This window comes from Phalaenopsis equestris, unplaced genomic scaffold (assembly GCF_001263595.1).
Source record: "Phalaenopsis equestris unplaced genomic scaffold, ASM126359v1 Scaffold235439, whole genome shotgun sequence".
Lineage (NCBI taxonomy): Eukaryota > Viridiplantae > Streptophyta > Magnoliopsida > Asparagales > Orchidaceae > Phalaenopsis > Phalaenopsis equestris.
This window is the reverse complement of record NW_018253310.1, coordinates 39721-58253: the sequence shown is the minus strand read 5'-3', so window position 1 is coordinate 58253 and position 18533 is coordinate 39721. Positions and strand designations below refer to the sequence as shown.

Genomic DNA, 18533 nt, shown 5'->3' with positions numbered 1-18533 from the left:
ATAATAATAATAATAATAATAATAATAATGACCTTTTTTTTTACAATTTGGTCGGATTACAGCCCACATTTCAAGTGATCCAGCCCATAAACGGCGACCCATTCATCGGTAGCCTGGAGACCCCAATCACCTCCAGCCCACTCATCGCATGGTACCTCTCTAACCTACCAGCCTATCGAACAGCAGTAAGTCCATTACTTCGTGGCATCGAAGTGGGACTAGCCCATGGGTACCTCCTCGTCGGCCCCTTCGTAAAAACTGGCCCTCTCCGTAACACCGAGTACGCCGGCACCGCAGGCTCACTCGCCGCCGCCGGCCTCGTCGTCATCCTCACAATCTGCCTGAGCATGTACGGAATAGCAACCTTCAACGAAGGCGATCCATCAACGGCTCCAGCGCTGACACTCACAGGTCGGAAAAAGGTGGCTGATAAGCTACAGACGGCGGAGGGCTGGGCACAATTTTCCGGCGGTTTCTTCTTTGGAGGCATATCTGGTGTAATTTGGGCTTACTTTCTCCTTTATGTTCTTAACCTTCCATACTACATCAAGTAGATTTTGCTTGCTTTAGCGATTGGAATAATGTGTATGTAATGAATTTATATTGCTTTGGTGTTGAATATAAGTGACTTCTATGTTGGTTTTGGAATGGTTGGATCATTGTGAGTGATTTATTTAAGTATGAAATCATCAGATTTTCATCATTTGGAGGTTAGAAAATTTGAATTTTTGCTTTAAGCTCATATACTTCATTTGCTCCAAATAAGAGGTGTAATTGAGTCAAGCCAATCTGTGAGCCAGCTCGAGTTTGGCTAGATAAATTGCTTGTGAATCGAGCTAGGTGAGTTCATAAGTAGAACTTGAGTTAACCTCAACTCAAGTCATTATCTTATTTATTAGCTTGTTTAAAAAATATTGAGGCATAATATGCTTAAAAAAAAAACTAGTATTCAATAATATAAATAAAAAGTTAAAAAGTTTTCATAAAACTTATATTTCTATTACTTGTAGAAAGCAATTTTTTTATATATTTCTATTGCTTGCGTCAAAATTATTTATGTTGTATTTCATGATGAATGCTACATTGTTTGAACTTTATTATTAGAAACTATGGTTTCAATGTTGCTGTTTGGCAATAATTGAAATTATGTTTTAAAATGAGGCTTAAATGCATAATTTTTATATGAAATAAATAAAAATGAGCTTCTATTTTTTAAATTGTTTAATGCATATTAAAAGAAATTCTTTTATAAAAATATGAAAATTAGTTTATATTTCAGTTTTCAAAAGAGAGTAACAAAATAATATAAAATGAAATATGAAGGCTAAATAGCTCAATACTAAGAGAATAGTATTAAAAAAAAAAATTCTTTTCACTTGTAGCTAGTGGTAGAATGAAGAGGGTGCTTGGGGTTAAGTGGGGAGGGGGAGGAAATCACCCCTCAAGATTTTTGCTTTGATCCCAATATTTTTTTTGATAAACATCTTACTATCATATAATATATTTAAAGACTTGCCTCTCAAAAAAATAATTGCTTGATAAAAGTATTTATGTTTTAATAGTTATTAAATAATAGTTATTATTAAAATTTCTTGAGCTGTGTTGACCTCACTTTAGGTAAGGTCTACCCTCTCTCTCTCTCTCTCTCTCTCTCCCCCCACTCATTTAGACCATAGGATATAGCCTTAAAATTTCATTAGAGTCTCCCCTAGAATACTAATTGATGGTTGAGACCCAAATTTAGAAACTCTAGTCAATCCTCACTCCCTTTGATTTGAAGTACACAACTTTAATTCATTATTGAGTTGATTAATACTAGAGTATTCAAATTAAAGGTTAAGTACCTATAAGCCATTAAAGATGCCTCTAGGGAAAACTCATTGAGCCTAGAGACTTAACTCCATGGCTTGGATACTTTTTTTTGTCCTTAGTTTGTCTCATGGACTAAGTTGGTTAGAGCTAGCATTTTTGTATAGTGAACTTAGAAGAGATCCTGTGGGGCTCACTTTTTCTCTTCATGGCTTCTTTCTTTAGTTTGGAGTGAGCACAATTAGCTTAATGTTCACCTCGAACCATGGTTAAGCTAACCTCAAAAGCAAATTAAAGAAATAGAACACAAAATTAAAATCAAATTCATTTAAATTAAATTTAACCCAAAAAAATAAAAGATTAAATGCATAAAAAAACATGTCTTCGCTGATCCTGGGGAGTTGTAACGATCCATAAGAAAAGAGTGCGGTGAAGGAGGGCTCACTAATAGAAGACCATAAGGTTCACTTATTCAATTGGGTGAAGCTATCTGAGCCTAGCCAACAAGACAAAAGTATACTAAACCATGAGATAGATGAAACCACTTAGTCAAAAAATGAGATAAAAGAGTATTCAAGTTACTTATTATAAGAAAGGCAATCTAAGGGAAAAGCTACTTCCCTAGTATCTCCAACCATACATGGATGTCGAGAGGCTCCTTTTCAGAAGTTAAAGATCAATAGTTGGGCTATATCAACCAATTGTCCCATGTCGACCAGGTCCTTTTCAGAAGTTAAAGATCAATAGTTGGGTTATATCAACCAATAGTTGGACTAAGTCGATCTTAGCCGACCGAGCTAATCTTACTGACCTTAAGGCAATTAAGCTCAGTTGATCAATCCATAGAACAACCGATCAATAGGCTTGTACATGTGAAACATCACACAACCATTTCCTATAAATGAGGAGATCATTTCATGAATAAAATTTGATATATTATTGTTCATTATTGTTCACTTCTCTCTCTATTTCTTTCTCTCATTACTTTTGCTCTATTAATTTGGTTTGATTGATGGATAAATTAGGATTTAACAGCTTAAAAGATGTGGTGAGCATGTATCTTGCCACAGACAAGAACAGGAGCAACGAACAAAGAAGAAACCCACAATAAAGACATTGATAACATGGAGTGCACCATAAAATTTGCAAATTAGCATATCCAAGAGTTGAAGTATCTAATGTTGGATGCCATCTAAGATGTGTTGGCTGGTGAAGTGACCAACACCCATAAAAGAAAAGGTTGGTGCCCAACAGCCGAAGAGTCCCCAGACCATGAAAAGAGAAGGAAACTCCCAATACTTTGATACCGTTGGGTCGACAACGATGGACCAACACCTATTCTAGCATATATAGGCGCTCGATAGCCAAAGAATACATTTTCTTAGCAAATCACTTAGGAAGAGCCCTCTGAAAGTTTCAAAATCCCAACACTTGAGTCTAATAAGAGCAAGACTGAACTGACCGATCGCATAGTCTCATTTGAGCCAACTGTATGTTTAGTGAGGATTAGTACTTTGTTGAAATGTCATCCCTTCTTTACCACATTGAGGGAGTCGACCCTCAGTGGTTCAATGCATTATCACCGGCAATGATTGCATCATTTGTTAATTTCAAGTAAATGTTTGTGGAGTGGTTTTTTGGCACTCAAAGCCTTAGAATATTAACAGACCATCCTGCAAATTTGACAGGGACACATTGAGAGTTTTTGTTCATCATTACTCACTTCCAGAAGGAGATGTTGGATTGGCAAGATCTTAAAACAAATAGCTTATGCTGCCCAAGCTCAAGGGCTAAAGGAAGAACCTTTTGGTTGTGTTGGGTCTGTAGTGACCAAAAATGCCTGCCGAGTTGTTGGAGCCAGCCAACAACCACATATTGGCTAAGGAGTTTAACTCCAATCTCATTTCCTCCAAAATAGTTTTCCACCTATTGCCTGCAAAAGAAGGCCCATCGAGGCGAAGGCTAGTGTTTGAGGCATGATTCACGTCCTTCCACCTGCCTTACTATGAAAACACTCTGTAGCTCTAGGACCACAAGGCAAAATACAAAACTTTCCACTATGAGCTTCAGGCCAGATATCCTGACCAGCGGTCAGCTCGATACAATGAGTGCCCACTGCCTAACCATAAAGTACACCAAACAACTCCATGGAGATTATTTATGGTCGAGATAGTGGAGGTCTTCCAAAATAAAGATTATTTCAATAGAACACTCCTAATAAAAAATGAAGCTTACGTCTGGGACCCCAAAAAGTATTATACCAACCATCACAACCATGGTCGCTACATGAATGACTCTCAGCATCTCTGAGGCTTGATTGAAGAGCAGATCAAGTTTGAAAGCTTAAGGAGCTTGCAGCTCTAGGAGAAAAGACCCAATGGCAAGGGAAATCTCTTATATAAGAAATATTGGATTAGTCGGTCTAAGCCCACAGAATCCACATCGCTGGCATAGTCCTTGCTATCTTTGGAGGAGGTGGAGATTCATCCCGTTAGGCCATTCTGAGAGGCTTTGGTCAGGAGAACTATGTGTAGCCATCCTCGCCCCAAATGTAGCTCGCATCCCCATTGCTTTTACAAATGAAGATCTTCCACCTATAGGTAATCCTTACAATGACAACATCATTGTCACCATGATGATCAGAACCTACTAAATTCATAGCATTCTAATCGGCACTAACAGTTATGTGAACATCTTATTCAAGTCAATGATTAATAAGATGGGCCTCAGTAACGACCAAATAACCATGGTGATAAACCCACTAAAGGAAAAGCTATGAACCATCACTCTATTGGTATCTTAGGGAGAGAGAGATAAGCAAATTACCAATATCAAAAAACTTCATGGTGCCACTTATAATGCTATCTTTGGCCATCCCTTGTTCAACTTCTTCAAGCATATATTATTTAGTTTTGAATTTCCCAAGCGAAGGGAAGGTAATCATTGTCTGAGGTAATCTTGTGCAGTCATGCACCAATTATCTCTGGATGGGTGAAAGCATCAAAAAGGAGTTGGTTAAGTTTGACAATATGCATGAAGGGGGTTTTGAGACTAGTGAGACCACCTATCAGATCTTGGCTACTAAGGGCAAGACTGGTAAAATTTTTCTAATAAGTGAAGTATTATTCATGGTCAAAATATATGTTGATTGATACTATCTGGGAACATTGGGACACTTCAATTTTGTCCGCCAATAAAATATTAGGGATATTGATTAATATCGTGTGAAACAATCTAAAAATCAATCATGTAGGCTGACCAATGAACCAAAAGATGTGGCCACTAGGTGACACTTTGATTGAGACAATCTGAGAAGAAGTTTCAAAGGTATTTGGAGGTTGTCTGTGTTTTAGAGGACCAACACTAGACATGGATTTCCAATGTAGTCATGGTGCATAAGCCAAAAGAATATGAAGGATGTGCAAGGACTTAACTGACCTGAATAGTTTTTACCTAAAGGACAACCACCGCTAACTTCGAATTGATGCAATTGTGGATGCAGCGATTAACCATTATCTGATGAGCTTCCTCATTGCATTCTCTAACTACCACTAGATCAAAATGCACCCTATCGATGCAGAGAAAGTTACGTTCATCACTAGTGAGGTAGTGTACTATTATATTGTAGTGTCATTCAGGGTGTCCAAAAATAAGAAAATGTCTGATCAACACATTTAGGTATATTTGGATGATGTTTTGAAAAAAAACAAAAAATGCCTAATCAACACATCAAAGATCTAAAATAAAATTTTAAAACACTCACAAAATATAATATGAGACTCAATTCACTCAAGCACACCTTCGTGGCATCCACAAATATGTTTTTAGGCTACCTCCTAACCACCTCGGAGGGAACAAAGACTAATCTAGAAAAGGTGCAAACAGTGATCAATATGTCGTCCCTCCTGATGGATCACAGGCTCGAGTTAATTCATCTCAAAATTGAGTGATAAGTGCATCGCCTTTTTCAAAGCCTTAAGGCATGCAAAGAGTTTTATTTGGATGGATGAATAGGAGAAAGCATTAAAAAAACTAAAGCTCTCCGTATACTTGAGGGTTTCTCTTGAAGCCATTAGCTTTGTTTTAGTTTGAGAAGAACTAAGGAAGAAGATCTGAGTTTGCTATGTCAATTGAGTCCTCTGAGACGTGAAGCTCAGCTATCACATTATGAAAAAAATTAATATTTGCTCTTATTTTTTCCACATACACCCTTTTCTCATATTTCCAAATGCATCCGACTAGCATCATCATCAATAACCTACTCAAATTTTCCTCACTAGGCTAGAGCACTCAATGGGCTCTTCAAATGGGCAGTGAAACTCAACGAATTTGTTCTCTCTTACATGCCCAGACCACAAGCAAAGCACAAGCCATAAAATATTTCCTGGCCATTTTTTTCAAATCAAGCAAGACAAACAAAGAAATGACAACTGATGGTCATACATGAGTCTTACAAATTGACGGAGTGTGTATTCAAATTGGGTAGGGCTCAATGTTACTCTAATCAATTCAACCAAGGACCATCTGTACCACTCGATAGACGTTGGATTTGAAATCACCAACAATCAAGCTAAATATGAAGCTCTCACTGTTAGTCTACAGTTTGATTCCTGGATGGGCGCTAAGCACCTCCTAGTGAAATCTGATTCAAAGTTAGTGGTGAATTAGGTGAACAAGGAATTCAAGATCGGATATTAGATGATGACCAAATACCTCAACAAATTCAAAACGGAGAAAGAGAAATTCAAAGGCTTCAGTATTGCACATTTCTCTCCACTGGACAACCAAGTGGTAGAGCTATCCAAGTGCATTCACTTCAGGGAAGGATTCCTTAAAAGCTTGTCTAATTGACCATTAAGGAAGCCAATGTGATGGGATTGGAAACTAAGGAGATAAAAAGTTAGGTGAATCCTTACATCTTGTACCTTGAGATCGAGATTGTCTCAGGAGTTACTGATCTAAAGTGCTTCAAGTGGTACACTCTAAAGACCGGTCACATCCTTGTACCTGAAGTGCATACAAAAAGATGAGACAGAGAATGTCCTTTAAGAGGTACACTCTAAAGTGTAGAAGCTCTTCTAGAAGAAAAAAACTTTGGCAGATTAAGTACAATGACGAAGTTATTTGTGGTCAATGCTTCAAAAAAAATGTTGAGGGATTCTTAGCAAGCTGCAAAGAATGTCAGAAATACAACCACTATAGCCCATCTTCAACTCATAGTCTTTTGTCTTCTGATAACTCAACATCCTTAAACCCTTTCCCCCATTGCGAGACCAACCAAAATTTTTACTCGTTGACGTTGATTGAAGCTAAGATGTTTGCTCGGATCACTATAGAGATCGTTCAAAACCTTATCTGCATGGATCTGATCTACCAATATGGGCTACCACACATCATCACATACATAATGAAATACAATTTGCTCACTAGGAGGTAAACGATTTTTGCCAATGTTAGGGAATTTGTCTTAATTTTGCATCCGGTCATAACCCTCAAACAAATTGATATGTTGAAGTAGCCAACAAGATCATCTTCAACATATTAAGGAAAAAAATTGAAGGAGTTGGAAAAATTTAGGCCAAAACTATTTCATTTGTTCTTTGGATAGTCCAAATGACATCTTTCACGATGACCTAGCAAACTCCATTCACGATGTCACATAAAATGGATGCAATGTTTTTGATCGAATATAAGCATAACAACGAAAGAGTGATGGCAGTCCTAACATTTTATGAAGGAAATTTAGTTGAGTGACAGGAAGCAAATGATGAGGGGATATAAGGCTCGTGCTTGACATTGCTGATGAAAAACTAATATACTCAACCCTTCGAGAGAAAGAGATGAAGTGGCGAATGACTTGGTACTACAAAAAAACACATCTATAAAAAACTAGCATCAATACATTTTAATTAAATTAAAGAAATCATAATTAACTTACACTTAGCATCTCAATTAATTATTAATTAGCAAATTATTAAGCTCTTGAAATAATCATTTTATTCAGAAAAACAAAATCAATTCAAGTATTTTAATGTCTTTTTTATTGAGCAATATTAAGGACTAAAAATAATTAATTTTATAATTAATTAAATTATATTTAATGTTTTAATTAATTATTAATAATTTATCAGATTTTCTTAATCAATTCTAACTATAATTGATAAATTGTTATTATAAAAAATAACATATAAATTTATTATCAATTAATAATGTAAAAATTAATTTAAATAAAATATTTTAATTAAGCAGGACACAGATAATATTAATTTATTTAATTAATTTATATTAATTAACTAAAAATTGTTTATAATTTACAAGATGTTTTATTAAAAACATAGGGCTTCTCATACCGTTGTGCAGGTTCGGTATCCCCAACGACCGACGCCGAAGTAGCGGGGAAATCGCGACGGGGGACTTCGCTGGGATCGCCTTAATCCTGCAGGCAAACAGCCGTAGAAGGTTGGCTTTAGAATCTCCAAAGAAATACATCTAGGTCGCGCACGCCGGAGATGCCGACAAGCGGCGGCAATAGCGGTGGTCGGCGCGGCGCCCAGATCCAGCGTCCGTCGCTGATAACAAGAGCGGTCAACTCAGTCTTCAGTTTTGTTCGCTTGGCCGAGTTCGAGATCCTTTTCTTCGTTTTCTTCGTAATCGCCTTCCTCAAATTCAAGGATTTGGTGAGTTCCCAAGTATTGCTTCCTTAGTATTGCTTCCTTATCTTGATGACAGAAAACTGGCGAATTGAATCTGTTTTACTTTTTTTGCTACCTTATAATGCAGAACTAAGCTGATGATAAAAATTGTGAGATTTTGGCCTGTGTATTGCTTGTTTGTTCTTGTAAATCTAAGTTGATGATAAAAATTGCGAAACATTTTGGGGAAAACTAAGTTAAAAAAGGATAGTTGAGCTCGAACATGGTAGGTTATTGTTTTAGAAATAGGATTGAACGTAGAATTGGGTGATAAGAAGGATCAATTAGTTGAGCTAGAACATTTATTTAATTCAAGGGCACAATAAAATTCTCAGAGCAGGAAGTCCTCAAATCATCAAATTGCTAATTTATTTGTCTTAGCACAGCAAATTTTTGCTTTCCGCGAGCGTTAACCTTCAAATCTCCATTAATCATCCACTCTCTTCGAGATCTCAGCGCCCTGCAATTCAATAATTTTGATAGGACTGAGGTGCTCAAAAACATTACAAACTGGTCTCTGTGGATAGTTCAATGACCAATTTATATCATTAGCTGGACCTAATAGATATATCTTAATGTATAAATATATAAATCCAGCGAGATGCAAAACACATTGGTTATTTGTGGATTGTAACATTGGTATGAAACTATGAATTGCACTATTCATGACACATATGTGAAAATGTTTATTCATATATCCTATTATTTTTAATGGGGATTTACAAACATAGCATGCAATTCTTATGTATTTACAAATCTAACACCTAAACATTCATATGCATACCACTCAAATCTATAACATTACATAAAAGATACCACCATCACCATCTTTTTAAAATTAAAATACACCTTATAACATAGGTTTATGATTCCATGGTATTATAAGTATAAATATCAAATTTTGGGTGGTAGATATGTAAATACATAAGAATTGAGTGGTATGTATCTGCATTTCCCTTTTTTATATATCCAGAATGTTATGTTTTTAGAATGCTTCTATGGTGTTGGTATTGTATGAGTGTTTTCTTGCAGCAATATATGGTCCTTTTCTCTTCTAGGATCAAGATTTGACATAAATTGACTTAAAATGATGAAAATAGTGGAATATCTTTCCTCTTTCATGCAATGATAAAAACCCAACTTGGGATAAATCTTAAATGAGGCAAAGGACAGGAATGTGAATTGCCTTTTGCTTTTTTTCTTCTTCTTCTTCAATAAATAGATTAGATTTTTGTGGTATTACTTGTAATTTCTGCAGTGTTAATAAATATGCCCATTTTATGTATCTTGTTAACTTTTGCAATCACTCCCTTCAGCTTGCTAGCCGAAATACTTTCTTGGAGTTGTTCATTTGATGTTATCAAAATAGAAATGTTATCTAGAAGCCAATGCTATAAAGATTTCTAAGTTATCTATTGAATATAAAGTGTATGGTATTATTTTGAGTAATCGATGGTGATTTTAGCCTCCTACATTTTCCCCCTTATATTTTAACCTTGAAGATTGACTAATTTAAATAGCACCCATTTTTGCTGCTGTATACATTGTCTTATTAATCTTGGATGCTATGTGTTATCTAGATAACCTTAAATTTGAAGATAAAATCATGAAAAAGTAAACAAACAAACTCTAATTTAACCAAATAGCCTTTTGGCTTTTTTCCTTTAAGCATTGCAATCAAATTGAAGCTTCTTGTATATGTCTTTGGGTGCCACATTTTGTTTATGCCTCCCATCTATATTTTATTAGATATTATAATTAAATTATTTTGTAACATTTTAATATGATATTTTAAAGGTTGAACTTCTTTTTGCGCTTTCTATCACAAACCGCCCACTATATAGATCCTATCCTAATATTAGTTTCATTAGTTTCATTTGATATACCATTGAGAGTGCCTATACTCTTATCTATCATAGGAACTCATGGAAAGCCTAGCTGGAGGGTGTCAGGTGAAAATCAAGGAATAATTTAAATCAAAATAATATAATTTTAACAATATTTTTGTCAACGGGCAAGATAATCAGAATATCTAAATCCAGTAAAACCTCAATTAATTTCCCATTTAATAAATAAAATTGGGGAATTACTTTATAGTGTATAAGACTTTATCACAAATTAAATCATCAATGAATATTAAATTAACCTATGAAAATATTATATACAAAGCGCCAGGCCTAAGAAATAACTGCAAACATCGCATCATGATTAGTGATCATGTGACAATCTCAAAAATTAGCATATGCTTACCACGAAATCACATTACAAACACAGAATCGGCTCATAGTTCTTCCTAATTCAATTAAAAAATATAAAATAAAGCTAGCACTTCTTTATTTAAACAATTTTTTAGTATCAGATTGTATAACAAGCAAAATAAGGAACCAATCACATATTAATACACCTAATCGGACAATAATAAAATATATATATATAATAGAATAACTAATATATATATCTATCAAGAGAATAACTAACTATTGCAATCATTCCAATCAAGCTTAATATATGGGTATAATTGATTGCCTAAATAGTAAATATTTACTAGACATCAACATCATGAAGTAAGCTAATATTTTAGCAATATCTAATTCAGCATGATTAAGATTTCCTTTATGTGGTAAAATTAATACAATAGATCATGCATCAATTATTCAATATATTCTAACTTTTACCTTGAACATCTTTATGTGAAAGAACGTGCAAATTTATGTTGGCCAACCAGTCGGAGCATACACATGCCACTCATTTCATTGCTCTTAATGAATAAAAATATGCTTAAAACACAACATCGCCACCAGCATTACTGTATGACAAAAGTTATTTTAATCAGTGTGCTAATCAAATCAATAGATGGCAATATAAATAACCATTATACTTTAAATGAACTTATTTGCAATAATGCTAGGTATATATAATTTTCTAAACAACACAATTCTATAATGAGTATTACTGTAAGTATCATGTAAGACATAAAAAACTACGCAAATGCAACTTCTATATGATAAGCATATTCCATTTCAATTAAGCATAGGTAAATGTCTACAACCTTATCATATATAAACTCCGACTTATACTCATCCTTTTAATCTATACTCATAGTATAATCTGATCTATTTAATGCTGCTATAAAATTCAAAAATTTATGTCAAATGTTAATTTCATTCCTCCACTCATATTGCTTATTAAATCCTTCAAATGATACTCAAACCATTTAAAACCTCTAATATAGTAAAATCATATCCTTACTTATAAATGTCTAATTTTCATGAAAGCTCAATATAAATTCTTACAAAATTCTCTTCTCATCATTCAAAAAATTACAATTAACCAAATAAAATCTCTCAACTGGAGTAACAAGACTAAGCAAATGTAAAACCTCCAATTTCTCATTCATTGATACCTGCATCTCTGTAGAAATGCTAATATTCATAAGATCTTAAACATCTATCTATAGGAAATTTTATATAGACTAAACCTAGAGGATAAAAACTAAGGCTTTGATACTACTCTATCGCATCTTGCCTATTGGGTGTAAAAAGAACTCATGGAAAATCCAACAAAAGAATGTGAGATAAAAGTTAAGAAATAATTCCAATTACCATAAGTATCATTTCAATAATATTTATATCCACCAATAAGATCATCAGGATATCTAAATCTAATAAAACTAAATTAATTCACCCATCTATAAATAAAATTCAACTATTGTAAAACCTTAGCCAACATTGCCATTGTCGAGTCCCAAGCCTCGGATGCGAAAAATGAAGGGCTGCGTTAAGTAGTTGACACCAGCATAAAGTTTTTGTAAAAAATTATGACATGAATCTTTTAAATCATTGTATAAATGCTAGTATGTCTCTTGGAAGTGACATACTGTATGTATTGAATATAGTAAAAAGTGTGCAAGGGTCGCTGTTTTGGTGTCCGGGTGTAGTTTTATAAGTAAGGGTTTTCATATTAAGGACAGATGTAGGGACAAAGAAGTCGGTCTATGAAACTAATATTTTGATAGGAACTTAGAATATAGGTTCTCTCACAGTAATTTAATGGAATTAGTAGATATTATGGATCATAGAAATATAGATATTTTATGCATTCAAGAAACTAAATGATTTGGAGAAAAAAAACTAAGAAGATTGATAGCTTAGGTTTTAAACTTCGGTATTCATGTAGGATTCATACTAGAAATGGTGTCGGTGTAATTGTAAATAAGTGTTTGAAAGATTATGTTATAAAAATTAATAGAATTGAAGATATAATTATAGTCATAAAGATTGTTATTGATACTAATATATTTAATGTTATAAAGATTAATACTTCTCAAGTAGTTTTAAAAATATGTTCAAAAGAAAAAAATTAAAATGACCTTGAAGAATTAATACAAATGATACCACTTGAATATATAGATATAGATATAGATATATAATTTGTTTACTACATCTTCCTAAAACCATGAACTTCAGGTACTAATCCCAATGAAATCTGATGATTTTTTATAAGGTCATTGCTTTATGGACCCGTTGGCACAACTCTAACTAGGTTCAACCTACAATACATATATCATACATACAATCATATACATATAATTTTATTTTCAGTTAAAGGTTACACAATGAAGATTATATCATTATTAATTCATGATTTGTAATAGTAGTAAATAGTTCTATGTAATCATAATTAAGTTCATAATTTTTTTTAGAAATTTGTGCAATAAATAAAATCTCTAATATCAGAACCATACAAAGCACCATGAATAAATAAGCATATTTCTCAACATTTTATCAACTATTAAAAATTTATCAACAAGCATTAAGGAATATGCCACTAATAAATAAGAGTATGTTTATTCCTTACTCGCTAAAGGGCCACCTATCGAATTAGATAGCAGGCAGTCCTCTTTAGATTATGATGTTGATTTTTTACTTCAACATATAGTGCTCCATGAACTTTAGATTCAAAAGAATCAACATCATTCATGCATTTAAGACCTTGCATATCAAAATATTAAATGATTATAATAATTAATTAAACACATTTGTAAATTGATGATTCAACATATCTCTCCTGATTTATGCTTGAATTATCATTCCTAAAAGATTATGATTTATTTAATGGTTTCAATGTGGCTTAATAAAACCTTAGCAGATTTTTAAGGTTCAATTCTCATAGAATTTATTTAAATATTAATTATGAAATATATACACATTTAAACTAACTTATCTCAAGAAATGAAATTGCCTTTCTTCTGCAATATTAGATGGGTTTATTCGTTAGCCTTAAATATATATCTATAGCCATGATCCCCAATCCTCATTATTTTCTCAAACTAATTAAGTTATAATACAAAAATTATACCTAACCATGTTAAGGCCCGCAAGGCTAAATGCATAAACAAAGAGGTAATAAAAAATAAAACTCCTCAAACCCTCTCCATTTAATCACTTAAAAAATGTTGCATAAATATAAAATTGCCTTGGATTTAATTTCACCTCAAACTTTATTAATATAAACAAGTAAATGTTAATTTAGAAGGAGAAGCTAATTTAGAGTTATTACCATTTTTAAGTAAATCAAGCTGAAGATATGTGGTAATTAGAAGAAGAGAGAAAAAAGATGAAGACGAAGAAGAGGCATCAACATTCCCTTCCATCTTCTCCTTGCTTGGCGGCTTTTCTAATGACTTTGTCAAAGGCATCAAGGAGTCAGAGTTGGTAACTATGGAATCGGAAGCCCCTCTTTAGATCACGAAACATTGATCCTCACTTTCTTATGTTTGGTCTCCACATGATCACAGCCGCATTCTCTCCTCTCTTCTGCTCGTTTGTTCGGCCTCTACCCGAATATCCCAACTCCGGTTAAATAACGAAGAGAGGAACAAAGGTGAATTAGGCGGTTTGGTTTGACTTGATAACTGGATGGATCCATATCATTTCAATAATATTTATATCCACCAATAAGATAATCAGGATATCTAAATCTAATAAAACTAAATCAATTCACCCATCTATAAATAAAATTTAACTATTGTAAGACCTTAGCCAACATTGCCATTGTCGAGTCCCAAGCCTCGGATGCGAAAAATGAAGGGCTGCATTAAGTAGTTGACACCAGCATAAATTTTTTGTAAGAAATTATGACATGAATCTTTTAAATCATTGTATAAATGTTAGTATGCCTCTTGGAAGTGACATACTGTATGAACTGAATACAGTAAAAAATGTGCAAGGGTCGTAAGGGTCGCTGTTTTGGTGTCCGGGTGTAGTTTTATAAGTAAGGGTTTTCATATTAAGGACAGATGTAGGGACAAAGAAGTCGGTCTATGAAACTAATATTTTGATAGGAACTTAGAATATAGGTTCTCTCACAGTAATTTAATGGAATTAGTAGATATTATGGATCATAGAAATATAGATATTTTATGCATTCAAGAAACTAAATGATTTGGAGAAAAAAAACTAAGAAGATTGATAGCTTAGGTTTTAAACTTTGGTATTCATGTAGGATTCGTACTAGAAATGGTGTCGGTGTAATTATAAATAAGTGTTTGAAAGATAATGTTATAAAAATTAATAGAATTGAAGATATAATTATAGTCATAAAGATTGTTATTGATACTAATATATTTAATGTTATAAAGATTAATACTTCTCAAGTAGTTTTAAAGATATGTTCAAAAGAAAAAAAATTGGAATGACCTTGAAGAATTAATACAAAGGATACCTCTTGAATATATAGATATAGATATAGATATAAAATTTGTTTACTACATCGTCCTAAAACCATGAACTTCAGGTACTAATCCCAACGAAATCTGATGATTTTTTATAAGGTCATTGCTCTATGGACCCATTGGCACAACTCTAAATAGGTTCAACCTACAATACATATACCATACATACAATCATATACATATAATTTTATTTTCAGTTAAAGGTTACACAATGAAGATTATATCATTATTAATTCATGATTTGTAATAGTAGTAAATAGTTCTATGTAATCATAATTAAGTTCATAATTTTTTTTAGAAATTTGTGCAATAAATAAAATCTCTAATATCAGAACCATACAAAGCACCATGAATAAATAAGCATATTTCTCAACATTTTATCAACTATTAAAAATTTATCAACAAGCATTAAGGAATATGCCACTAATAAATAAGAGTATGTTTATTCCTTACTCGCTAAAGGGCCACCTATCGAATTAGATAGCAGGCAGTCCTCTTTAGATTATGATGTTGATTTTTTACTTCAACATATAGTGCTCCATGAACTTTAGATTCAAAAGAATCAACATCATTCATGCATTTAAGACCTTGCATATCAAAATATTAAATGATTATAATAATTAATTGAACACATTTGTAAATTGATGATTCAACATATCTCTCCTGATTTATGCTTGAATAATCATCCCTAAAAGATTATGATTTATTTAATGGTTTCAATGTGACTTAATAAAACCTTAGCAGATTTTTTAAGGTTCAATTCTCATAGAATTTATTTAAATATTAATTATGAAATATATACACATTTAAACTAACTCATCTCAACAAATGAAATTGCCTTTCTTCTGCAATATAAGATGGGTTTATTCGTTAGCCTTAAATATATATCTATAGCCATGATCCCCAATCCTCATTATTTTCTCAAACTAATTAAGTTATAATTCAAAAATTATACCTAACCATGTTAAGGACCGCAAGGTTAAATGCATAAACAAAGAGATAATAAAAATCAAAACTCCTCAAACCCTCTCCATTTAATCACTTAAAAAATGTTGCATAAATATAAAATTGCCTTGGATTTAATTTCACCTCAAACTTTATTAATATAAACAAGTAAATGTTAATTTAGAAGGAGAAGCTAATTTAGAGTTATTACCATTTTTAAGTAAATCAAGCTGAAGATATGTGGTAATTAGAAGCAGAGAGAAAAAAGATGAAGACGAAGAAGAGGCATCAACATTCCCTTCCATCTTCTCCTTGCTTGGCGGCTTTTCTAATGACTTTGTCAAAAGCATCAAGGAGTCAGAGTTGGTAACTATGGAATCGGAAGCCCCTCTTTAGATCACGAATCGCATGCCCTACGAAGTAAACATTGATCCTCACTTTCTTATGTTTGGTCGCCGCATGATCACAGCCGCATTCTCTCCTCTCTTCTGCTCGTGTGTTCGGCCTCTACCCGAATATCCCAACTTCAGTTAAATAACGAAGAGAGGAACAAAGGTGAATTGGGCGGTTTGGTTTGACTTGATAACTGGATGGATCCAACACCAGTTATTACACATTCTTTGCACATGCTTTGATGCAATTTACCTGAAACCTGTTTTCAAAAAAGAGGAATGATTTATCCTCTTTTTAATATACTGATTTTCATGAAGTCTTGTTTTGCATGGAATCACGCCCTTCTTTCTAATTGGAGTCTGAATTCTTCAATCATGGCAATCCGATTGAAGCATATATTCATTCATTTATGCCTCTAAATTTTATAGTATCTTATTTAGTATTTAAGATTTCTTGCTTGCTAGAAAATTTTCAACGGTAAAGAAATTTCAAGTCTTAGCTCGGTAGAAATATAAGATAACAAAATTTTTACATGAAAAAATGTTGGAAAGGGAAAAAAGTTGCAAGGTCTTGCCCAATCAAAGCTCAACTAGTGCTCATTTATTTCTCTTCAAGAGTTATGCTTTACCTGTCAGCTCAGTCTTTCTCTTCTCATCCCCTCTTCAAGTGAAGAATGAGCGATCTATTTATAATTTTTGAGAGGGGTATTTCAGTAAATTTAGCTATAATCTCAAAACACTATATCAGATGCATTCTTGAAAAAAATTAGAATTAAAATTCTCACCGTAGTTCTTAGAAAAATTATTTTTTCCCACAACAACTTTTTAACCACCATTATCAAAAATTGCAGCCGTCCCAAATGAACTCTAATTCTCTATATATCTTGATTTATTGATTTTTCTATGCTGATTCTCCAAGCACTCTAAAAACTCTATATACTGTCATCATCTAATTGTAACTCACTACTTCAATGACTTCTATCTAGGTTGTAAACAAGCATTATTCTTTTTCTCCATGCCCATTTATATGATTCCCAGTTCTCACAAGATTATCATTTCAGTTTTGAGTTTCAAAGCACTTAAGGATCTTGATTTTAAATTTATTCAAACTCTTGAGAATATATATATTAATGCAGATATCACGCCCCGAATACAATCAGATATTTGTGAAGAAGCCTATTGATGACAGTGACGAATGGCCTTACTGATTCTTCTTGACTCTGACCATGTGCTGTTGCAGCATAATGGCATCAACCTTGGTCCAACACTGGCATATGTTTTTATTATAAGTAATGTCTGCAAACTGCTATAAAAAAAGGTAGTATGGTTTGTAATCCCTTGCTTTTTCTGTCTCTCTCACGGAAAATATTTGTGTACGTAAGACGTACGCAGCGCTGCGTACGTCGGGAGGTTATTCAAAGGGTATGGGGGGTTATATCTGCGTTATACCACTTGTAATTTTCTTATAACCTACCTGTAACCTACAAATATGTTCTTCGCTTTTGTAGTTCCGGTAGGTACAGGTAAGTTACAGGGTGGTTACAGGGGGTATAATGCGAATATAACCCCCCTATACCCTCTGGATAACCTCCCGACGCACGCAGCGCTGCGTGCGTCTTACGTACGCAAATATTTTCCCTCTCTCACACACACAAACTCTGCGCTTTTGTAAAGAATTTTGATTCTTAATGTTTGTTGGCTTGAAAAAGATTTATGGTCTGAAGTTCTGATAACAACTGAGATGAAAATTAATGGTTGGTGTGTCCTTCGAATAAAGGGGAGTTGGATGACTAATTGGAGCTACAATTTTTATATTTATTGTTCCCTTACATAAATGTTTCTTTTGAGAATCTAAAATTCTTTATGCAGATTTTAGGATTTTATGAATACCTTAGTATTCAGCACTAAAAATTCTATCTTCTCTCTTCTTCCAAAGTGAAAAATGGAAGGAATGAGTGTGTT

At 33.3% G+C, this 18533-nt stretch overlaps 2 protein-coding genes across 2 annotated transcripts in view; both read left to right on the top strand.

The window, feature by feature from the left end:
• The window catches only part of LOC110039123 (photosystem I reaction center subunit XI, chloroplastic), a 2283-nt gene extending 1669 nt beyond the window's left edge, over positions 1 to 614 (top strand). Inside the window, exon 2 of the mRNA XM_020744085.1 lies at positions 63 to 614. Coding sequence (XP_020599744.1) covers positions 63 to 554 — 492 coding nt within the window. The 3' untranslated portion in view covers positions 555 to 614. The remainder of the gene's footprint in view (positions 1 to 62) is intronic.
• Positions 615 to 8160: 7546 nt separating this feature from the next.
• Positions 8161 to 18279, top strand: LOC110039126. Its single transcript, XM_020744087.1, has 2 exons — positions 8161 to 8486; positions 17708 to 18279. Exons 1-2 carry the CDS (start codon positions 8319 to 8321, stop codon positions 17777 to 17779), a joined length of 240 nt encoding a protein of 79 aa, XP_020599746.1. The 5' UTR covers positions 8161 to 8318; the 3' UTR covers positions 17780 to 18279.
• The last annotated feature ends 254 nt before the right edge of the window (positions 18280 to 18533 follow it).

What these genes read in the sequence shown, in the direction of transcription:
- LOC110039126 (XM_020744087.1), top strand. Translation starts at nt 8,319, where the DNA reads ATGCCGACAAGCGGCGGCAATAGCGGTGGTCGGCGCGGCGCCCAGATC. An exon ending in TCCTCAAATTCAAGGATTTG is followed by an intron (nt 8,487 to 17,707) that starts GTGAGTTCCCAA and finishes ATATTAATGCAG; the next exon opens with ATATCACGCCCCGAATACAA.